This window comes from Myxine glutinosa, chromosome 10 (assembly GCF_964187855.1).
Source record: "Myxine glutinosa chromosome 10, kmMyxGlut1.1, whole genome shotgun sequence".
Lineage (NCBI taxonomy): Eukaryota > Metazoa > Chordata > Myxini > Myxiniformes > Myxinidae > Myxine > Myxine glutinosa.
Genome location: NC_136270.1, coordinates 34,800,584 through 34,825,855, shown reverse-complemented (window position 1 = coordinate 34,825,855; position 25,272 = coordinate 34,800,584). Strand labels below are relative to the sequence as shown.

Here is a 25,272-nt window from a genome sequence, read left to right as displayed (position 1 = left end):
ACGGGGTTTATCCATGTTCTATCCCCTGAAATGCTGAGTGTCAAGCGTGGAATTAGCACATGCCATTTTTATACTCTTTGGTAGGACTCAGTTAGGGTCGGAATCGAACCACCGACCTCCCAGATTCACAGCGGATGCTCTAACCACAATCCCACTGAATCTGGTAACTTAAAGGGTTTAATCATGGTACTGCTGCTTTTTAGCATCAAAGAGCCAAAGTAAAATATCATGGTCATACTGTCCTTTGAAGACGTGGTTTGGATTCAAATTGCTACTTCGGAAGCCAAATAATTTTTCCAGTTTATGCCTCCACTCTGTTTGCTGTAGGGTGATGCAGATTTGCCAATTGTTACTCCTCGTTGTACCATAAGCCCAAATTAATAAAAGAGGTTAAGATTAAAAGGAAAGCACAAAGTAAATGAAGAAAGAATAAAATTATGTCCAGGGTATAACACAAGCAGTTGTGGGGGAAGAAAGATCTAAAGTGGGGGGAAAATGCCTCCCCAGAGTTGATGCTCCAACCATTACACCACTGAGTCTATAAACTATTTTCTAATGTTATATAAATTTGGATTTTTTGGCGTGATGTGATCAAACTTCAACATCATCATTAATCAAACTTCAAAATCTTTTTTAAATGACAGTACATTTCCTTAAATATCTGATTGGTTTGATCCGACGAGGGCAGGAAAATGAATATGAATGAATGATCGTTTTAAGGCCATTTTCCCCGCTAGAGCGAGGGTTAGCCTTGCGGGCCCCATGACAATCATGGTTCCCTGTTTGAGGCAATGTTTTTATGGCCGGATGCCCTTCCTGACGCCAACCCTTGGTCACGCTCTTACAATGCGCAGGGATACGATGCACCTATTCTAAACCGGGGTACACACCGGGATCATTCATCCCAGCAAGCTGGTACTCAATTTGCCGACCTCGGAAGGATGACAGGCTGAGTCAACCCCCCTGGTGTTAATTCAGCGATCGATCGGAATTCGAACCCAGGATCCTAGGATCCCAAGCCAGCACCCTAACAGCTAAGCCAACACCAGGCTAGTAGTTTTACAGGAAGTAGTTTTATAATCCCAGGGAATGCACAGTACTATGATTAGACCTCAGACACATTGCTGTTGTGTTTTTTTTTCCTTTAACTACAAATAATATCTTGTTGATGGTGTGTATGTGCATTGCTTGTATTTCGTTATAATTTTTGCAATGTTTGGAGCACTTATTGCAATATTGCACACTGCAATGCTCAAATATTTAATGCACCCCTTTTCAGATCGAATAAGTCTCCTGAGTAAGGCAGAGGTGCAGGGAAGTGATGTGACAATGCAAGAATCGGAGGAGGTATGTAATTGGGGTTGAGGTAGTGGAGTTGGGGATAATTGTATGTTAATTGTCATCAGTGTCTTTCACGTGCCTCCTCTCATGTTCTCTCTCTATTCTCTAGTATTTTGCTACAATGGCTGGCAGGATGGTCTCAACCTAGAGGTACGCACACTCACCTCTGAGCTGTTTAGCCTGGATTTGAATCTCAGCTCAACTATGAATTATCATCTGAGTGTTTCACACGCCTGGTGATTCATCTGTGTGTGTGCCGTCCATCGGATGGACGTTAAACTGGGCGTCCCATATGCTAGCTTTAGTTAGTGGGCATTAAAGATCCTACGATGTCCTTCGTGAAGAATAGGTGAGCTGTTCGCTGCGCCATGGCCAAATTCCTCCCCTAACTACTGCTGAGAAGGTGATGGCAATTCTAGGAAGTTTCCCTTGCCAAGAAACTGCTTCAGCAGCATAAACACTCTGTAACAGATTACATACGGTACATCAGAATCAGAAAATTCGAATTGTGCTAGAATTTACTGCATTACAAGCATGATGGGCCAGGTGTCCTTTTCACGTCTTGTTTTCTTGTTTGAACAGCCATCTACATATATTCTTCATCATAATCAATTATGTACCATACTTTTGTACAGAGTGTTGGTTCTGCTGAAGCAGTTTCTTGTTTGGATTTTCAATCTGGGACAGGTCGGCACACCGACGAAGTAAAGGCAGGAACTTGGAATTTGTTCAGGATGCTGGCAATTGCTCGTCTACTCTTCACGATAGAATCTTAAACGTCCACAAATTAGTGCCAGCAAACAGGATTCCCAGTTTATCATCAATCTGAGGGATATCCCACACATTGATGAATCGCCCTGCCTGTGAAACACTGGAATGACAATTTATAGCTTGGCAGTGTCTGTACCTCTAAGCCAAAGAAAGCTAGAGAATGGAATTTTTTTTCATAAAGACAATCGGTGTATAGAAGGGGGGAGGGGGGAGTGTAGGGGTTGGGATGAAATATTAGTAAGGGAAAGGGGTGTGTAAAGGTAATCTAAACATATTTGATGTAGTCAGGGAATGTTAAAGATATTACTACGTGTTTAAACAAAGTAGTGAGTTTCGCCTATTCCGATTCCAAATTCCTGCTGGCTTCAGTCTAACGTTGGCTTCAGTCTGATTCATGAAAGACTTTGGCCAAGCACATGCCCTCTATGAGCCGCTGACCCCTGACTCGATGGGAAAATGGCACAAGTAGGAGCGAGCTTAATTTGGCAAGAATTATTGGTCATTGCACAAATTAACAGTTTTGCCAAAAACCTGCGTCCTCTGATGGTGAAACAATGCAATCACCACTCAATTCCTTTGTCTAACGTTCTCTTGGTGTCAACATGGACTCAACACTTTCTTACACCCTGCACATTGTGACGATCTGTAAATCTTTTCTTTTCAACTTTATAATATCGCTCGAATCCACTTATGTCGGAGGATAACCGAAACCCTAATTTATTGCGTCCTGCTTGAATTACTGTAATTCCCTGTTGGGAGGTTTTCGTGCCTCTTCTCTCTAGCCCCTACAACGTATGCAGAATATGACACAAGGCTGGCGATACAAGCCTGTAAATCCCATTTTATCACTCCAATCCTCAATATTCTTCACTGGCTTCCAGCGCATCGTCGCATTGATTTCAAAGTATTGTTTGGTAACTTTTAAACTTGTTTACTTGCACATAAAAGCCTATCATTTCACATTTACCTTGCATACCAGCAATAATGCTGCGGTGTAGTGAGAAGGAATTTCCGTGTAATGGCTTACGTGAGGATGAATACTTTTGGTGATTGGGCATTCTGTCGATATACTGATAAACATTTGAAATTGTTGCCTTTTAAGATTCGTACAGCCACATAGATTATGTTTTCAGGTTGTCCGTCTGTCCGTGATAGGTTTGCGTTACCGCAATAACTTAATAGCTGAAGGGATTTACAGCTTAAGGGTGCTGTAATATCTACAGCTTAAGGGTGCTCCTTACATCCACGAGTAGTCTGACTCGTTCACAGGACGGTCTGCCAGAAAGTATTCGCCGACTTCCATTGTCCGTGCTTGCATACATCCTGCAACCTAAGAGATCACGGCTGCATATGTGGAGTGTGTGGCACACTGTGAGTGTGTTTGTGTGTCACAGCAGGATCGCTGCCTGATTATTCCATTTGAATGTCTCGAGTTGTATTTCCATTTGGATTTGAGATCAAATTTCAAGCAGAAGGATTGCAGTTATTATGTCTTCATTCCCACAGTGCCGGTTTGCTCTCTAATCATCTAAACTTCAGTGTGTAGGACAAGAAAATGTTCACATCAAACCAAGAAAGAAAAACCCTTTGACAAAGAAAATCAAAAATTCTCAGGACAGTAAAGCATAATCCTTATGGTGCCAAAATATCATATGGATTACAATAAGTCCCAAAGCCCTCTTGTTTCCCTCTGCTTTTGTTGCCCTTTGCTTTTCCCTTTTCCAAAATTTCAAAGTTGCCCTTTGCTTTGGAAACCCTCTTGTACCATGCAGAGCACTGCTCAATGCAAAACATGATAAAAAACAAGGGTGCTTGCCCTGTGCTTCTGCACACGCTGGAGGTTATATCCGACTTTGTACTCCGGGAAATGAGTGTGGGTCAGGGCTTAGAATTAATGCCTTCCGCATTTCCCCACCGGGCGGTGAGGCAAAAGGCAGGCCCACCAAGACGGACATGACATTGACGTGTGTGTACAATTGAAAAATCACTCTGTATTATGCACCATTCTCTGTTTGCGCACGCACCCCACAGTTCCTGGACCTGGTGGAAGAGCCTGCTGAGGTTAAGGAGGAATGGGCAGCTGATGACGTAGATGATTTGGTAAGTCGCCGCAGAAGATGCAAACTACTCTCCACCTGATTCATCTGTCATATGGGTGTTTCCACACCTTTGTGCTGAATACTACAAACTCGGTGGTTCGGAGGAATTTTTGTTGGGCAATTGGCAGAGAAATATATCATCATGGATATCTGGAACTACCGGGTCAAAGTTTACCAAAATCTGAGCTTCTAGTAACCATGAACTGCTCAAATTGCATTTTGCCATCGCCATCCTATTTTATACAGTAGTTTTACTTTATCACACCAGAAACTGTTTGGAGAAGTCATATTATAGTAACAACCTCCAAGTTGTTTTGTCTTCATTCTGTAACTTCTTCGATGTATGAATTGCCCCTCTTATACTGTTATTTAAATAACATTTAAATATATATCATAACATGATAATGATACATAACATTAATCTGTCTAATTCCACCTTTTATCTCCAACTATTAACATGTCTTGTCGCACCATTAATCTAGCTAATGCTGTTGTTTTTGGTCATTAGCTCTGAAGCTAGTCCTCCACCATGTGAGCGTGACACACGCTTTGAAATTGTTCCGTCTCCCGTGCAGTGGGAGACAGGGTTTTGCGATCACGTGTGTGTGTGTCTCTCTCTGTTTTTCTCTGTTTGTCTGTCCGGGCCGTAACCTTTTCACCATTTGAGCTTTTATCATCAAATTTTGAACAAAGATTTATTATGAGAATATGGAAAAGACAAAATAATAATTTGGTCAAAAGGTCAAAGGTCAATGTCATAAAATCGTCAATTTTCATCTGATTGTCCTGAAATTTTAAGAATTGGCAATTTGGGTCAACTGAATTGGTACAATCAAAAGCTATAAGCCAATTGTTTGTTTGTTTTTTTGTTGTTTTTTTTCAGATCAAAAGTTCAAGGTTGCAAAAAATATAAATATGTCAGTGACCCAATGAATAAGACCCAATTCATCGAGTGTAACCTGTGTTCTGTAAAGGTCAAAAGGTTAAGGTCACACAATTGTCAATTTCCATCTAATTGACTTGAAATTTGAGCAGGGTTTGCATATTGGGTCACTGAAGTATATTGCTTTTGAGGTCAAAAGGTCCTAGGTCACCTAAAATTGTCAATCTTGTTGTATTTTTGTGCCTCTGTTGACGAAGTCGCCAGAGGCATTATGTTTTCAGGTAGTCTGTCCGGCTGTCTGTCCATCTGTGAGCATGCGGCTGTTTGCGTTACCGCGATAACTTGAGAACGGCTGAAGGGATCTTAGTCAAACTTGGTGCAGGTATGTATTATGAGGTAAAGATTAACGGATTCGATTTTGGGGTCAAAGGTCAGAGGTCATGTTAGGTAAAAATCCTGTTACCATGATAACTTGTGAACCAGTGCTGGGATTCTGACCAAATTTGGTACAGTTATGTAGCCACTGATGTAACGATGAACTGATTTGATTTTGGGGTCAAGAGGTCAAAGGCCAAAGTGTGTTATATGTCTATAACTTGAGAATGGCTGAAGTGATCTAATTCAAACTTGGTACAGTTATGTATAATGATGTAAAGATTAACTGATTAGACTTTGGGGTAAAAGTATGTAATAGGTCTATAACTTGAGAATGGCTAAAGAGATCTAATTCAAACTTGGTACAGGTATTATAATGATGTAAAAATTAACTGATTACATTTTGGGGTAAAGAGGTCAAAGGTCAATGTCTGTAATAGGTCTATAACCTGAGAACGGCTAAAGGGATCTGATTCAAACTTGGTACAGATATGTATAATCATGTAAAGATTAGCTTACTAGATTTTGCGGTCCCAAGGTCAAAAGCCAAAGGTCAGAGGTCATGTCAGGTAAAAATGTGATAACTTGTGAACAGCTGAAGGGATTTAAATTAAAACTTGGTACAGGTATGTATAATGATGTAAGCATGAACTGATTAAATTTTGGGGTCAAAGGTCATAGGTCATGCAAGGTAAAAATGTGACAACTTGAGAACAGTTGAATGGATTTAAATCAAACTTGGTACAAGTATTATAATGATGGAATAATGTGGGCGGAGACATATCGGTCGATGTCGTGACGTTGCGTGACCTATGACCTTTGACCATCGGTCGACGTCGTGACGTTGAAGAGTGTTGTTCTAGTTTTTAGCTGTTTTCATTATGTTTAGCATACGGATGAAGAAGTCCAAATACAAAGCGTACATGGATGGACTTTACATTTTCCGATGCTTTCTCGTTAATGTTTTTGTTGTGATGGAATGGCAATTCCTGCCTTCTCTGCTGTGCTATTAAGCGTGGTGTTGGCTTAACGTTTAAGGTGGCTGGGTTGAGATCTCAGGATCCTGAGTGCGAGCCCGTCATGTCATTGAAATAACATCAGGTGGATTGACTCAGCCTGTCATCTTTCCGAGTTGGCAAAATGAGTACCAGCTTACTGGGAGGAATGGGCCATTCGAATATCTGCGACAGAGTGGTGACCTGTCCAGGATTGTGCCCACTAACTGCAGCCCATCTGAAGATGCAAAAGGAGTGGTCTTCTTCTTCTGCTGTGCTGTGGAAGGGAATGTTTATACATGTACAGTACATAATAAGATTTGATAAATACCATACAGTTTTGCATTTGTTTGCACGGTATGATGTTGGCTCTTTCCATGAGTTTTGGGAAATGGCTCACAGTGAACTGTTATGCTATGGTCATTACACAAATGTATTAGGAATGATAGATTGTGTGTACAATTGCAATTTAAGCACAATTTTGACCAACATGAAATTTACAATTGTACTTGATCCAGATCGCCTGCTCACCCTCTCAAAGTCTGGGCTGGTTCCCACACGCACTCGTTTGTCCCTTTATTTGTCCAGATTGTGGAATTGTCTCCCTTTGTTCGTTTTCTTGTCCGCCTCACTTCAGTCTTTCAAATATGCTGCCCATCGCTACCTCCTGCACTTTCCAATGCACATCCATGATCTCTTCTGTAAATGCAGATTATTTCCCATTCTATCCCTCTCTGGGCCTTTGATACTGGTTTTTGTGTTATTCCTCCTTTCCTCCGAGTGTATGCCAATCTTCCTACACCCATATCCCTTCGTAATTTGGAAACCTGTTGTCCTTTATCGTTTAGCTCCTCCATTAAAACTAGACCCTTGTATAGGGGGGAAAAGGCCTGCCCATGTGATATATTACATTGAATATTTACATCTTACGAATATTGGTGGGAAAGGGTTGGCAGGATATCCTAGATGTACACACCCTGCCTCTGAGCTATCTAGCCTGAGTTTGAATCTCGCCCCAGCAGGATGACGCATTCATCAATGTCTGTGCCGTCCCTCAAATTGACATTAAACTGGGCATCCCATCTGCCGGCATTAGCTGGTGGGCAGTAAATATCCCACGGATCTTCGCGAAGAGTAGGCAAGCTATCGCCGGCATCCTGAGGCAAATTTCTAATTCCTGTCCTAACCTACAGAGGGCATTGCATCAATGGCACAGCTATGCCACCATCAGCCAATGATGCTACCCCGCAGCTTTGTGCTGTCTACGAAAGAAGAATATGGGACACTCAACTTAATCCCCTCTCCAAAATATGGCCTGCTCCACAATGCAACTCTTATTTGGCACCTCAATAGGACATACATTTAATATTAGGATCTGGCAACGTTATAGTAATCATGGCCCCTTATAATGATATAATCGATCGACTTATCTTGTTTTGCAAATTATTATAAGACAACAATCTTTCACTCACTCATCACAGGCAGGTTGGTGGTCTTTCTGTCTTCTACCGACTCCTCTCCGGCCTTGCTCCCCCAGCTCTCTCTGTGCTCTGTCCCCCAAATATTCCTACAGGTCGCACAAGATCTGCCTGCAACCCTCTTATGGTTAAACTGCCAAAATCAAGACTCTCTGCTCACCTTCACTCCTTCATTCCTCTTTTCTCCCGCCTCTGGAACAAACTCCCTCGCTCTCTTCAATCCCACTCCTCCCTCCAGGTCTTTAAAACAGCTGTTCACCACCATCTCTTATCTTCCCCAATCCAAAACCTTGATCTTTTCTACCCCCGCTAATTTCACCCCAAATCCACTTTTTTGAAATACCAACTTCTTTCCTAGAAGTCCGAGCAGTGTCCATTTGTTTTATACCTCTCCCACCTCCCTCCCACTTCCCACGCCTCCTCCCCCCAAGCCCTCTCCCTCCCACAGATCTCTCGATGTCCCTGCTCTCAAATGTTGTGTTTGTGTGCTTCCCCCTCTCTCCCCATCTTGTCTACCGCTCCCCTTATTTCATGTTTTATGTGTCTGTTTGATTTTTTTTTTTTGTGTGATTGATGTTAGCTCTTTCATGAGCCTCGATCTTGTATCCCCAAAAAAAAAAATCTCCTCCAATATTGGAGCACACAGACTCCATCCATATTGGAAGATAAAGGGACTATGTTGTCCCAACCCCCGTCACACTCTCTCACTCCTTCCCTCCTACCTGTAAACATATTTCGATAGTAATTCAAAAAAGAGGAATCGGGATCGTGTTGGTATTTGTTGTTTTTGATGAGGCACAATGAAGATGTTTGGATATGCCGCAGTACGTGTATTGGAGTGATGTGTGGCTCGTTTAATTTCACGCTTGTAATGCTATCTCTTCCAGCTGGACGCGATGTGAGTGACAGGCCTGGGAACGTCGCTAAAAGAGGAGGTGTAGACAAACATCCATCTGTTGGTATCTCATCACCGTGGGACGCTCTCACGGAGCCCCCTTCTCGGCAAAATAATTTGATGGATGTTCCAAAAGGAACATCTTAGCAGGTCTTTTGTTGCGCTGGATATTGTATTATCAATGAACGTGCTTGAAATCTGAGTTGTATAAAACAATGATTTCCAACCTCACCGTTTTTTTTTGAAGTCTCGCTCATTGATGACGTCATGGCGCACCATGCAATCTTTATAGAGATGTTTCTTTTTTTGACGAGTCATTATTTTTATTTTTTTCTCAGTTAACTATTGAGCTAATTTCTGCATTATGATTAAATAAATATTGTGAAATGCTTCGCGTCATCACACGGCACCTAAAGTATCGCGCTTGCACAATGCCAATGCACTTTCGCTGGTATTGTGGACTCACCCGATATATGATCGCATCAAAGTTGTCAATAAACTTCTTATTTTTCACCGTCGTTTTGGTTTATATTTTGAGTGGTTTGTTGTTCAACTTTGAATATGTCGCTTAAATTATTATTCCACTAATATTAATAGTGTAATGCCCTTTAAACCATTTCCTGTTAGTGTTTGTGGGTTTTCCCCTATAGGTTATCCTATTGAAATATTCCGCCAGTTGTAAGGTGTGAGAATGAATACAGTGTTTCCCTTTCTGTCATCTATAATAACGTGGTCAATCAATTTGATTAATAAGGACAATAAACACAACGTGCGAAATGGTTCATGCACTAAGCGTGTTTACGTTTGGAGACTTTAAAGGCACGGTACCGGGTTTGACCCCAAAGAGGGACGCAGAGGACTTTGTGCGGCCGCCCGTTTAACGCTGTGTTTGCAGGAACTTCGGCCAACGTCGCAAGGAAAATACATCGGTGGGTGCTGCGGCCCACGGAGCCATCCATCAAGCCGGTCCGTCCAAAACGGAGAGAAAGGGGTCCACGAAACTCGGCACCCCCCCCCCCCCCCCCCGTTTGAAGCGCCTCCACGGGTTGCGCCGAGCCGGACCGTTTGACGCAGCCCCGTGGGCACCCCGGGTTTCCTCCACCCCAACTCCAGCACCACCCGCACGCCGAGACCCGCGCACGCTTTCCGGAACATCCTCCCCGCCGGCTTGCGGCGCGGGAGCCTGTTCGAGCTGCGGTCTGTTTCTGTCATTTGCGTTACCGTCTCTCTTCTCCCCTTAAAACCTCCCGGAGAAGTCTCCACTCCGAGCGGCGGATGGACGATCGTTAAGCATGGGAGCCGGGAGTGCAAAGCACGACAGTGACACCGGTAAGCCTGGCCTAGCGTCATTTTGTAGCTCCGAGTGATACTTGTCCATCATGCTTGCATTTGTTTTGTTTTTTGAGGAAGGTGGGGGTTCTCTGCACACGTAACCTTGCACGTGCCCGGAGGGCTTAATGTTCACGAGAGGTGCCCGGAGGGCATTTATGGCCTGTGACCTGTGGAGTGTGTTCTGTGAAAACCTCTGCAGTGAAAGTATAACTGGAGGCCTTAACATTGTACCTGAACAAAGAGAATATCCTCAACATTCCAAAATCGCCTCTCTCTCTCTCTATGTACTCCCTGTGCACCATCCTGTTGGCCGCTGCCTAATGTCCGACCTATATTTTAACTTCGGGCAGATATAATGAAGATGCTTCACTTTTCTGATCATAGACATAACTTGCAATTCTTTCTGGACAATCAGTGTTGTTGGAGACCTAGTGTAGCCGTTTTCAATGGTTTATTCCATTTTCAATGGAGCAAGGATTAAGTTTGTGAAACTTTAAAAACATTCAGCAGGATCTGAATCTACGCAGCTCATCTCATATGTGACATTTTCTGTAGGTTACACAATATTGACAATAATGTCGGTTTCCAAGCCCTACTTGGATTTGTTTCGCTTCCACATCGGCTTATCCCCCATTTTCCAATATAGAGTCTCGGAGCACAACACGACAGCTTTGTAGTGGTTAGGGTTAGGGTTAGGGTTAGGGTTTGATGTTGGACTAGTCAGAGGAGGACGAGGCTCTTGGTTTTAATTCTTCGGGTGGTTTGTGTTCCATTTGCGCAAAGCGGGAATTGTTGCTTTTTCATTGCTGATTCATTACTCCCACAGTGGTTCACGGTGTCCCTTGCAGTGTGTCGGACTAAGTGGGAGGTGAGGAAGGGATAGAGGGGAGGATTCTGACTCTACTGCTCATTTTTCATCTCCTTAATGAGGCTCTCGTACGTGTTATGGGGGTGTGTGCGTGTTAATATTGTATGTCATGAACCAGATAACTGGTCAGCCCTGACATTCAACTAGGAATTTGGAATATGTCTGTCTAAAGCTATCCTTCTAGCCCCATAAACATATTATTGCATGAACTCTTCAACATTTGTATGTTTTTTTATATGTTCCGAATAATGAAAAAGGTCCTTATTTTCAGAGCTTCTGCCATGTAACGACCTTGTGAGGTGATCACTGGACCAAGTCATTAGAATTGGATCCAATAATTAGAACAAAACACCGGATGTCTGTGTTGGGTAAATTTTAATCAACGTCATATGTTCTACATTGTATAAGTTTACCCCTAATGCTTTGTGGTTTATCTGTTGACTAATTGGGTGACTGTTTAAGGATTCTCCACCTTTAAGATGGAACAAAGTCCCGGATCACTGCTCACCTGCACTCATTTCTTCCTCTTTTTCCCCACCTGTGGAACCAACTTGGGAAAGGGTTGGTCCTCTTCCATCTCATTCCTCCCTCTAGGTCTTCAATACAGCTGGTCACATATTTCAGATCTTCCGCCATTTCAAAACCATGATATTTTTCTATCTCTCCAAAATTTTGCTTCTGTATCCATCTTCTTAACCCCTTTCATTCTCCCCCATACCTCATCATTGCCCACCCCTTAAATCTTCTCTTTCTGTTGTTCCTTTTGTCATGTTGCATCCTGATTCATTCTGTGTTGTAGCTCCTCCATGAGCCTTGACTCTATAAAAAAATATATGGTTAATGCCCCTGTGCTCACCTCGTAGAACCACTGGTCGGTGTGGATGACCCATGGAATATGTAAATTAGCCAATGGTTTGAACAAACTTGTGAAAGCACCATGCAAAGATTATTCCTGCCAAGTTACATCTAAATCAGTTGAATACTTTTTGAGAAGAAGTCTACAGTAACGATCCCGGAATCGGGAGGCCATGATCCTCAGAAGTTCTACAAAGTTTGGTGAAAATATGACTATTGGTTTTACCATCACAGGTAATGACGTCCAGTTTCATCGAAATTGCGTGTGTAATTTCGGAGAAGATCATCCAAATCATCATCCATCAGCTTTAAAACAGCTGTTCACCACCATCTCTTATCTTCCCCCATCCAAAACCTTGATCTTTTCTACCCCCGCTAATTCACCCCAGATCCACTTTTTTTGAAATTCCAACTTTTTTCCTGGAAGTTCTTGCAGTGTCCATGTGTTTTATACCTCTCCCACCCCCCTACCCATGCTCCCCAAGCCCTCTCCCTCCCACAGATCTCTCGATGTCCCTGCTCTCAAATGTTGTGTTTGTGTCCTTCCCCTTATCTCCCCATCTTGTCTACCGCTCCCCTTATTTTGTGTTTTATGTGTCGGTTTGTCTTTGTGTGATTAATGTTAGCTCTTTCACGAGCCTCGATCTTGTATTCAAAAAAAAAAAAAGAAGATGTTTACATACTGAATGACTGACTGACGAACAACGGTGCGATGCTAATACCTCACCTGAACGATGTTTCAGGTGAGCTAAAAACTGTGATGACTAATTTTAAAGCAATATTTGATGAGTAGATGACGTTGAGTGACATTTTGAAACTGACATAAGCAATCCTCTAACTCGCATCATTTCAGAATCACTACAATTAATTAAAGAGGTTTATTTTCTTCAAAGTATTGAAGTTGATTTGAGGAAGAGTTTGTCTTTTTTAAGGCTGTAAATACAGGCTTTCCTTCGAAGGTAACCAATTATCCTTACCTTCAAGTGAAAGGAAGAATGCATGGCATCATCCACTGCAATATCAAGTAGTAGAGAAAATTCGAGAACTTCAAGGTGTGCCCAACCATTTTCATAGGACGTATCTTTATGATCGTATCACAGACATTTTGGAGTATAATATTACCGGTGGTTGTGGTGTGGTCTTAGTCCATGATCCCCTGCACTTTGTGGTTTGGTGAATGAAAGCTTAGTTTTTACATCTCAATCGAAGGTACGAGATTAAGGGAGTTATGCCAGATGGCCTTGATGACCAAACTTTGCAGCAGGCCTCCATCACCTCTGGCATGTTTTAAACCGTTGCATTATGGTTTTCTTTTGGAACCAATTTTTGTCGATTATAAAACACTTTTGCATTTCAAGGAACGTTCTAGTAGTGAAGATTTATTTATTTATTTATTTTGAAGACTCTCTTAAAGCTCTTCCAATTTGGGCAACGTTGTGTCAGCCATACGCAGTCTTTATTTTATGATCCAGGGGTTCAAATAACTTCTGATACAGAGTTCATCTTTAAGAATTTTGCTTCATTAGCTTTAATTATGAGAGTTTGTTCATTGATGTGATTTGTTTGATTAAAAATACGTTGAAACTGATTTTTTTTTTTTTAACTATCAAATTTGTTGAAAACATCTATGACTCAAATTGACATCCCCTTAAGATGACGAATATGATCTTGGTTGTCGTTTTCCAATTTTCCATTCCAATGAAATATCCTGTACAATGACCACAATGTCTAACAATTATGATTCCTAAGCCACTTTAGTTACCTTATAAACTCGAGAATTCATAGAATACCTTACCCCACGCAGTCTTGAGAAACGAGGACATGGGTGGGATCTGCGAGTGAGATTTGATTGGTCGTGATGACGTAAAAGGCTGTAACATTTTGACCAAGTACTGCTAAATGGAAAGGGTTTTGAAAATACCAAAAAGGTGTTTTGTGTTCTACAGTGTTAATGTATATAATTCAAGTGAAATAAAAGAAAGGTTAAAGGTTGCAGAAATTTTTTTTTAGGAAGTTTACCGCTGTTGGGACAGCATCTTTTACACCAGCTTATTTAACATGTGGCATTAGTTCTTCGTGCCTGTTGTTTGTGTCCTTTATGACGTCGCTTAAAAACAGCAAGTTTCCTGTTTGGAATATATTTATTTTATTTTTTTGGACTGACAGAGTAAAACAATTATCTCACTCCTCTCTATGCATGCACGATGAATACAAATTCAGAGCCATAGTACTGTTAAACTACAGGTTCATTTTCCAGTTCGTGTTCAAAATATAGCATTCAATTTAAATAAAGTTGTTCCTCGATCATAAACTGATGTTTGTAGAGACAGACAAAAGTGAACCAATTGCTTAATCCTGCCTTTCGCTTCACGTGCACAGGTTAAAAATGGCACAATTTTTTAAATAAGCCTACCCCTATTGGATGAGTGAGGCTTATACCTGTTGTGCAGGTTGTTTGTACAATTAGTGCCCCCAATTTTTTATTGTACCCCAGAGTTTCTTAGACCCCAAGAAGGACTAAACCACCATTTGGGTTGCTTTTTCTGCCAATATCCGAGCTGTATCTGGAAGATGGCTGGGACTTTCCAAATGTAATTTTGCATAAATCATGGGTATATAAAGTATGCAGGGTTAACATAATATATTTTTACCTTGACCTAACTTTTAAGGTCATGACCCAATTATCGACATTTTAACATTTTTCACCATAATTCGACTAAGGCTTGTCCGATCGGAATGTACTTGCCCTCACTAGATAGCCGAGAGCAAGATGCATTTATGCTTGATTCCCATCATAATTACCATCATATTGTCGCATGACTACCCTTGGTGAACACCTTAAGGTAGCACGGATGACCAAACGAGCTGTTACTCCGAGGCGTTCAGTTCAAATGGCGAAGAATACACGTAGGGAAGCGAGAGGGACGGGGAGAACCAGAGCCTTACCTTCACGGATCCCACCGGCAGTCCTCAAACCTGCAAAAAATAACTCAAACGAACACAAAATTAAAATGTCCAAAAATACCGGCTTTATTAAAAGAAATGCAGGTAATACAAAATAATGCACGGTAAATAAAATCCTAAATGGGACGTCCCCACACACAGATTCAGTACACAGACAAAGGGAAATATAATGATATATATAATAAATGTGTGTCGTTTTAATTGCACTTCGCTCACTCGACCGATGCGTTGGCGGGAACCCAGGCCTCGAGGCGCCCTCATTCACTCTGGTATGCTTGTGGGCGCGAAACAGGCCTTACGCGCGAAGCGAAACCGTCCTCAGCATGGAGAACGGCAGTTCCGGGGCCGCAGCTCTTCCGCCTCCCGGCCACCAGCAAGGTCTCGGAACACTGCCGGTCCGCGATGAGCTTCCTTGAGCCAGAGAGCACCTGCCACCGTTTGTACGAGGTCCAGTATGAGAAAAAGCGCAAGAGGGAATCACGACCGTTCACGATGATCTCCAGCACGAAAAGGGGCCCAAATGTCCGCCGCTCCAACTACTTTGTACACGCCGCTCTGACGTCATCTGTCGTCCTTCACCAATCAGCGTGTGCTTCTTACCAGTCCTCCCTGTCAAACAAAACCCTGACCACTCACTGCCATTCTGGGCGTGGCCTCACAGATCTTTTGTCCCACGTGCTTCCAAAGTCAGGGTTGTCAGCGGTAGTGCTTAATGCATGACTTCCGGTTAGATTTTTAATTAGTGAGTTTAAATGCGGGCGATTGCGTGGCCTGGCTATGTGTCTATGGTGTGGTACCAAAAGGGACATAGGAAATAAATTAGAGGTAACGACCTACAAGGGATAATACCCATAATTCCTGAGCTAATTAACATACCCCACTCCTCGTAATGGGGACGAAGATACAAACTTAACCCGACAGTCCGGTCTAATACAAAGTCCCTAATTATTACAGGAGGTGGTTCTTCTTCTTCACAACAATCGGAGCACACTAATCGATACATTCTACCTGGTTCTAAGATAATCACTGCCTACCCCCTAAAACATAACAATATTTATGCCTAATTATCTGAGTTAAAGGTCATGGTCAATTGGTGATCTGAAGAAAACGCTTTTCTGTCACTTAGGATTTATTTTTTTTCTGCCAATGTCCAAGCTGTATCTCAGAGCCGGCTGGGACTTTTAGAGCGAGATTTTGCATCAGCAATGGGAATATAAAGTATACGGGGTTGACAATATATATGTTTTGGACTTGACCTAATTTTAAGGTTACGACCTAATTGTAGAAATGTTTGCATTTGTTGCCATAGCTCGACTAAGTTTTGTCCAATCGGAACAAAATTGCCCTCTAGATAGCCTCGAGTAATGCACATTTACATTTAATGTACATCATGCATCTCTGAGTTAAAGGTCAAGGTAAAATTGCGGGTTTAAAAAAAATAACGCATTTTTTTGTCATCACTCAATTTTGCCAATGTGGAATCTCAAAGACCACTTAGCCTTCAAAGATGTTCTTGCATCATAATAGTGGACCTGCACTGAAGTTGTGCATCTGATATTTGATTCGTGTCCTTGACCCAACCCAACCCACTTGACCTTGACACAGTGACCTAATTACCAAAAAAACACCTTTGATCATGACTTGAATAATTTTTTTCTGATTTTCTTGACGTTGAGTTTTATGGATAGATTATAGATGGACACATTTTCTTAATTTTCACTCTATCTCTAAATGTTGAAGGTCAAGGTCATATGGTGGTTGGAACAAAATATGGGCATCATTGGATCGTGGGCCCCGGTGGAGGCTATACTTCAATTTGTGGTCACTTGTGCAAAATGTCTACCGTTAAAGGACTATGGGGCAGACGCCGTCAACTGTGGGATGGTTTTCCTCGTGACTCTTCGGTTAGACCACAAATTTCTGCAACCACCAAGATATGCAATGGCTCCAAAGGGCTGATTCGTTAAAGAGAAGAGAAAAAGCATTGGGGGAAAAAAGTGTTAATTTGCTCGGGATTCATTCATTTTGTATCCAGCCTGTGGCTGATTGTTGCATCGTTGCTGAAAGTGTGGCTGTGCCGCTGATGCAGTGCCCCTGTAGGTCAGGGCAAGAATTAGTAATTTGTTCAGGATTCCGGCGATAGCTCACCTACTCTTCGCGAATGACACCGTGGGATCTTAAACGTCCAATAACGAATGCGGGCAGACGGGACGCTGAGTTTAACGTCCATCCGAGGGACAGAACACATTGATGAATCAACCTGCCTGTGAAACACCAAGATGACGGTTTATAGTTGGGCCGGGATTCAAACACAGGATAGACAGCTCATAAGCGAGTGTGTTTAACCTCTTGGTCTAGGCCATCCTGCCAACCCATTTGCTTGTATGTAGGTTAGGAAAAACAAAATTGTCGTGAAAGGCTATAGTGTCATTGTCAATGTGCTTCGAGCTGTTGGTAAAACTTGATAATCATGGATATTGCATGATTGGAAGTCATGGATTTCGTGTCACACAGACCTGACATTTTAGTCAATATGAATTGCTCCCAAGCAGTTTAACTCGGATAATCATCATCAATGTACCGTTATGTACAAAGCCTCTGTGCTGCCGAAACAGCCTCTGGGAAAGGATTATACGAAGTGGTATTGATTGCCCTTTGCTTTCCCAAGAGGTAGTCAGGACTGGAATTTTTAACGCGTTCATGGTTCTGGCAGCGATAACTCGCCTACTCTTCATGAAAGACACCTATCTTTACCCTGCGCTCACAAAGTGAAAAGCAGGGTTAAGCGATCGGTTGCGTGCGTACGTTCGCCCGTGTCTACAACACAACAACATTCATTTTAAGGCCATTTTCCCTGCTAGAGCGGGGGTTAGCCTTGCGGTCCCCATGACAATCTTCTCCATTTTGCCCTATTTTCCGCATCTCTCCTTGTTAACCCCCTTGCCCGCATTTCTTCTTCCACCATCTTTAGCCAAGTCTTTCTCGGTCTTCCCCGTCCTCTACTTCCTTCTACATTAATTTCCATCACTCTTCTCAACCAGTCCCTTTCATCCTTCCTCAACACATGACCAAACCATCTCAACCTGTTCCTCTTCACAGCATCAATCACAGGCAATATTCCCATCATCTTTCGCAATTCATCATTTGTCTTCCTCTCTCTCAACGATACTCCGCACATCCATCGAACCATTCGCATTTCCACCCTTTCCAGCCTTCGTTGCTGCTCTACGTTCATTACCCATGTCTCGCTCCCATAAATCATAACACTTCTCACACATGCATCATACACCTTTCCCTTCAGCTTCAGCGACACTCTCCTCCTCATCAGCACGCCACTCAGTTCCCGAAACTTCTTCCATGCACATCTCACTCGAGCAACCGTTGCCGAGTCTGATCCACCTTCTCCATTCAGCATGTCTCCGAGGTAGCAAAATGTTTTCACACCTTCCAGCTTCACGCCGTCTCCAAGATCCAACTCAACATCTCCTCCATCTGCAGCTCCCTTTGTGCACACCTTACATTTGAATGTAGCTGCCACACTGGTTAATGACCCTCTCAGACCACTACATTTTTGATGAACCCACTCAGCACACATTGTACATTGAATGGAGTTCACTCCGACACCCTTCCTGCACACAGCACACGGCCACTTCCCAGTTCTTTCCACCTCACCACATGCTTTACCACTTGCCATCACCTTCGTCTTTCCGATATTCACCTTCAGACCTTTTGTCTCCATACATTCCTTCCACTTGTTCATCTTTTCCTTCAGTCCATCCATACTTTCCGCAATCAACACCAGATCATCTGCATACAACAACTCCCACGGTAAACCCTCCTTTACGTTCTGAGCCAGCACCTCCATCACAGCTACAAATAGTAGTGGACTTCGTATCGACCCCTGATGCACTCCCACCTTCACCTCAAACTCACCACTGTTCCCGTCCTTCGGGAACACCACTGTTCCCGTTCTCGCCCGTGTCTGCATTTTTAAAATTCATTTCTCAGCAAGCATTGGTCCGATTAACGCGAAATTTTGCATCACAGGACGCCTCCTCCTGTATAATTTTTAATTGATAATTATGACGTTATATGTCACTTGGTACAGGCGCCATCTTGGAAAAAAAAAACGTTGCACTTCTCTATCTCCAAAACCGCTCCATGGAGAAAATTTAAGCATGGTGCTTTGTCAAATACTTCCCATGGGGAATAATATGTTGATGATGATGTCATCGGCACCTTCATTATGACGTCATAATTCGACAAGTACAACTCCGATCAGTTTGAAATTTATTGAGCGTGATCCACACAACAATTATATTGGAGAATGGATACTTATGATGTCATCAGTCACGAGGTCTGGCAGCCATATTGGATCAAATTTATTTTAAAAAACAGAGGAATTGGCTCGCACCAGGTTGATTGCATGGGGTAGGTATTCTATGAATACCATCTTGTTAACTTGTTTAATTAATATGATATTTAACTTCCACCAATGACCAATACTGGCAGATGGGTCCTCCAGCCGAACATCCTTCCGATGCATACTTGAAGCACCAGGGTGACCGTTTATAGCTGAGATACGAACAGCTCAAAAGCGAGTGTGCTTATACTCCTCAGCTAGCTATCCTTGCAGTTCACACCATTACCCAAGGCCTGTCAAGGTAAAAGACCTCAACACCATTCTGCAAAACAAAAGCTATGACTAGAAAGCATCTGAAAATGCAAAGCAAGCCCACATCCCCTTTGTATTCAGACTTCTTCTTCGTCCGTGTGCGAAACATGACGAAAACAGCAAAAAAAAAAAAAATTAAAACAAGAAGTGACCTTGCACTCAAAAGCAATAGGCTTCAGTGACCCAATATGTAAAACCTGCTCAAATTTCCATTCAATAGAATGAAAACTGACGATTTTATGCAACCTTGACCTTGGACCTTTTGATCTTAAATTTTTTTTATCGGCTTCTAGCTTTTGATTGGTGAACCAATTGTGTGACCCAATATGCAAATTCTTCAAATTTCAGGTCAATTGGATGAAAAGTGACAATTTTATGTGATGCTGACTTTTGACCTTTGACCACATTCTTAATTTGTCTTCTCCATACAACAACAGCAACAGGCATTTTAAGGCCATTTTCCCTGCTAGAGCGGGGGTTAGCCTTGCGGTCCCCATGATCCTTCTCCATCTTGCCCTATTTTCTGCATTTCCCCTTGTTAACCTCCTTGCCCGCATTTCTTCTTCCACCACCTCTAGCCAAGTCTTTCTCGGTTTTCCCCGCCCTCTACTTCCTTCTACATTCATTTCCATCACTCTTCTCAACCAGTCACTTTCATCCTTCCTCAACACATGACCAAACCATCTCAACCTGTTCCTCTTCACAGCATCAATCACAGGCTCTATTCCCATCATCTTTCGCAATTCATCATTTGTCTTCCTCATCATCATCATAAATTCATCTTCTCCATATTCTCATAATAAAGAACCACCGTAAGAGGCCATTTTCTCCCGCAGAGCAGGGGTTGGCCTTTTTCGGGCACCATGGTCCTCTTTTTTGAAGCAATGTTTTATGGCCGGATGCCCTTCCTGCCGCCAACCCTGTTAGGCGCCCCTTGCGACACACACTTAATTACCAGTGAGCCGGTACTCAATTTGCCGACCTCGGAAGGATGACAGGCTGAGTCATCCCCCCTGGTGTTAATTCAGCGATCGCCCGGGATTCGAACCCAGGATCCTAGGATCCCAAGCCAGCACCCTAACCGCTACGCCAAAATCAGGCTCTATTCTCATAATAAAGCTTTTTTGAAAATTTGATGACAAAAGCTCAAATGATACAAAAGGTTACCGTATACACAGACAGAAGTGATTGCAAAAGCTCGTCTCAGCTGCGCGGGGGACGAGCTAATTACAACTAATTACAAAATTAATTACAACATTACATTTGGTGGTGCAATCAGTCAAAAGCAATTTCAAATAGTGATCACTCATGCTCACCTATATTATGCTGCTGGACAGAAAGCATCTTAGCCTTTAATATGTATGCTGTTCCCAAAACCATGTATGCATAGTACATTTATTAGAATTTTATGATAAAGCCACACCAGCTAGTAAGTAACTCCATTACCGACCTTATTCCACTCTAACATCATTTCCCTTTTCCTGTAATGGATGACTGCCCTGAGCTTCCTTCCCTTGAATTTCATGCTTGGTGAAACAGCCGTCCGTTTCATGATAGGAAATCCCTCCGTCTTGTGGTTTTCGCAGGATATTCCCCAAGGTTTGATTAAATGCCGTGAGACAATGTCTGCACAATGCATGAGGAATTGTTATTGTCTTTTGAAGACTTGGGAGTACCAGGTCGCCGATAACTTGTTTATTATTTCTTTCGGAGCTCGGGAAAGCTTTGTGTTTGAAATGTAAATACGGTACATGAAAGAGCAGTGGATAAATGAACCGGCTGTGCATGTGCAAGCTTCGAACTCTGATATCACTGAGGTCGTTTGTGACGTCATAATTTATTACAATATGCTGCGATTCAAGCTCGGATGTGATCTTATTTGAGTGACTTGAAGTTTCACAGTTGATTATAAAGTGATGTTCATAAATTTTGTTTGAACTTGTGGTCAGATCAACTTTGGAATCGACTACCTCTTTCTGCTTCCACAACGACCTGCAAACTTTAGCTGTTCAAGGTCCGGAGCAATAAGCTCTTCCTGAATGAGCCTTTCCTTTTCCTTCATTCCATTTTTTTTTTCTTTTTACATGAGGTCATCCTGAATTCCTATGGGTTTCCCCCTTTCCCTGTAACTTAATATTGACACTAGATGCCTACGTACACCTTTGAGATACAAATACGAGCCCATGGGGATATTTCACAATCCTGTATCAAGTGTCTGATATTTTTTTTCCACCTTTCCAAGGGGTGAAATACCATGGTGGGCAATAAAAGTCCGATTTTGAGAAACTGTCAACATCGCAAAATAAAGTCTCTCGAGTATGTTCAAGATTTTGTGCTTGAAAACATTTTTTGGTAAACCAACATTTAACCAATGCTGATGTTTTGGAATGTTTACCTACTGTACCAATCGACCAGAGTCGAATGGACAAGTAAGTAATGAAGTGTTGAAGTGCACACTGTGATGTCAGCACCATTTTCTGACTGATGCCAGAGGTTTGCTTATGTGGTTAGATATCTATATACAGGACTGGAATTAGATCCAATGTCTGTGTGTCCGTTTTGCATCACCAAACCAATGCCCACACAAAGTTGATGAAATTGCCAAGGACCCGGGCAGTGCAGGGTCAAGAAAAATTTCATTTGGACAAAAGCATTTTCATTATTCACTTCGATATCTTCAAATGCCCAGGCAAAATTATGCATACGCAATTTGTAGATGAGTGCGCGATATATAGAAGGCCACCAAGATTGCTGAGTTCATGCACCTGGGTCGTCCGGAAGCATTTGCTCTTGGTGTTTGAGCATCGTCGTATGTATTAAATAGATTCACAAGGAACTTGGATGAACGAGGAGGCCATTTGGCCCATCGTACCTGTGTTACATTGGCGCCACGGTAATTCAATCTGACAGTTTATCAACTTAAATTAACTGGTGGAGCAGCATGGAAGAGAACAGTGAGGAAAGCACAAACATCACCAGGGTGTCCTATACTTATACACCATAGGTCTATGACTCTATGTGGTGGTGGTGGTTCGTATGCAGCCTGTGGCTGCTTGGCTGCATCATTTTCTGGGGGCACGGCTGTGCTGCTGATGCAATGCCCCCCATTACCAGTCATCTGGTACTCATTTTCTCATGCTCTGAAGGATGACAGACTGAGTCAACCCACCTGGTGTTAATTCAACGGCACGACAGGAGCTCAAACTCACGAACTTAAGATCTCAATCCAGTCATCTTAACCGTTAAGCCCATACCAGGCTATATGTCTATGTGATATGATCCAATGTCTGTTGGTTTTGCATCTTCTCCCAAAGCACTGGTCATAAGAAGTTGAAAATGGTACCATCTTAATCACCAAGGAACGAGGCAGTGCAAGATCAAATAAAAACGGACTTGCACAAAAACTTCTTCATTATTCACATCGATAAATGCCCAGACAAAGCAAGCGTGAACCTTTGCGTAACTTGGTAACGAGTCGTGAGGTGCTGCTGATTGTCTGTGAAAAGGTGCACTGTGATTGGCTCTTGTGTCAATACATCCTTACTCTCCCTTTGTCCCTCGTCTTAGAACTATCATAGTATCTGCCCTACGGGCTAGCTTGTTCTAAACGTGCAACACATTCTTCTGACACGTCCCTTTATTTGAGTGGTGTATAGGTAACAGACCCCTGCCTCAATCACTCCTGAAAATACAAAATAAACCCGGGTTACGTACATGACGCGAAAACGTGTGTACTGCTTATGAGCATACAGTCACGTGAAAAAGTAAGTACACCCCATGTAAAGTTTTGACTTTTTCAACATATTTCAACATACAGCTATTTGATCTTCATTTCAACAATATTGATAGATAAAGGTGATATAATATAACAAATATCATGAAACATTTACATTTTGTAGTCCATTGTATAATTTAAATAAACATAAATGCAAATTTCGCATGTGGAAAAAGTAAGTACACCCCGACATTTATCACTACTTCAAATACCTAAAATTAGAATCAGGTGCACCAGCTCAGGTGCAAATGATTAGAACATCGTTAGAGAGGATCTTGGAGGAACCGGTCTTATTTAAACCTCAGACATTTCGTTTGGTTTGCTCTTTGTTGTTGAAGTGTGCGGCGTCACCATGCCGAGATCAAAATAGCTGTCTGAGGCCTTCAGAAACAAGGTTATAGATGCCTACGAGTCTGGGAAGGGATTTTTAAAGATCTCCAAACAATTTGAAATCAATCATTCGACTGTCCGGAAGATCATCTACAAGTGGAGAAGATTCCAAACAACTGCCAACTTGTTCAGGCCAGGCCGTCCCAGCAAGTTCAGCCCGAGAGCAGACCGCAAGATGCTGAAAGAAGTCTCTAAGAACCCCCAGAATGTCATCACGGGACCTACAGGTAGCTCTTGCCATTGTTGATGTCAAAGTGCACGAGTCTACCATTAGAAAGAGGCTGCACAAATTTGATCTACATGGGAGGTGTGCCAGGAGGAAACCTTTGCTGTCCAGAAAGAACACCAGGGCAAGACTAAAGTTTGCCAATGAACACCAAGGCAAAGACCAGCACTTCTGGAACAATGTGCTCTGGACAGATGAGTCAAAGGTAGAGCTATTTGGCCACAGTGCCAGAAGACATGTTGGGCGAAAACCAAAGACAGCATTTGACCACAAGAACCTGATACCAACTGTAAAGCATGGTGGTGGAAATATTATGGTTTGGGGCAGCTTTGCTGCATCAGGGCCTTGGCAGCTCACCATCATGGAATCCACTATGAATTCTTCATTGTACCAGAGGGTGCTTGAGGATAATGTGAGGCCATCTGTCGGAAAGTTGAAGCTCAACCGAAGGTAGACCTTGCAACATGACAATGACCCGAAACATACCAGTAAATCCACCAAGGAATGGCTGAAAAGAAAGAAATGGAGGGTTCTAGAATGGCCAAGTCAAAGCCCGGATCTAAATCCCATCGAGATGTTGTGGGGGGATTTGAAACGAGCTGTGCATGCAAGAAACCCCTCAAACATCGCACAGCTGAAAGAATTCTGCATGGAGAAGTGGACAAAAATTTCTCCCAGTCAATGTCAGAGACTGGTAGACAGTTATAAGAAACGCCTACTTGAGGTTGTTTCTGCCAAAGGGGGCAATACCACCTATTAGAGCCAAGGGTGTACTTACTTTTTCCACATGCGAAATTTGCATTTATGTTTATTTAAATTATACAATGGACTACAAAATGTAAATGTTTCATGATATTTGTTGTATTATAATCACCTTTATCTATCAATATTGTTGAAATGAAGATCAAATAGCTGTATGTTGAAACATGTTGAAAAAGTCAAAACTTTACATGGGGTGTACTTACTTTTTCATGTGACTGTATATAATAGGTGGTTATACGTTGTCTTATTCCAATTGCACTGGCCCACAGGCAGACACCAGAGACCTAAGGCCTATATGTACTGTCTCTTCACAAGGCCCATGATACCTATCGGCTCCAAACTTTTGATAGTTGATGGTCCTTTTTCTCAGTTTCTTAGATTGTGACACTGTAGTGGCATCATTTTGCCTTTGATTATACAATACGTAAATATGCTGAGCTTTGATTTATCGGGCGATTTCCGGTACGGGGTGTCCCGGAAGAAGAACGAGTGGGTTGGATGGTGGCAGTTGAATTACAAGAACTGACTTGGAAACTGAACGTTACAAGCGTCCAACCTGTCGCCGGGTATGATCAACCAGCTTCATCA

At 42.4% G+C, this 25,272-nt stretch overlaps 2 protein-coding genes across 4 annotated transcripts in view; both read left to right on the top strand.

The window, feature by feature from the left end:
- XRCC5 (X-ray repair cross complementing 5) overlaps nt 1–9,355 on the top strand; it is a 156,447-nt gene extending 147,092 nt beyond the window's left edge. For both annotated transcript variants that reach the window (XM_078785549.1, XM_068127466.2), the window contains 3 exons: nt 1,280–1,347; nt 4,144–4,212; nt 8,830–9,355. In XM_078785549.1, the coding sequence (XP_078641675.1) occupies nt 1,280–1,347; nt 4,144–4,212; nt 8,830–8,844 (152 nt within the window). In that variant the 3' untranslated portion in view covers nt 8,845–9,355. The remainder of the gene's footprint in view (nt 1–1,279; nt 1,348–4,143; nt 4,213–8,829) is intronic.
- Nucleotides 9,356–9,915: 560 nt separating this feature from the next.
- LOC137434456 (uncharacterized) overlaps nt 9,916–25,272 on the top strand; it is a 94,249-nt gene continuing 78,892 nt past the window's right edge. For both annotated transcript variants that reach the window (XM_068127465.2, XM_068127464.2), the window contains exon 1: nt 9,916–10,166. In XM_068127465.2, the coding sequence (XP_067983566.2) occupies nt 10,130–10,166 (37 nt within the window). In that variant the 5' untranslated portion in view covers nt 9,916–10,129. The remainder of the gene's footprint in view (nt 10,167–25,272) is intronic.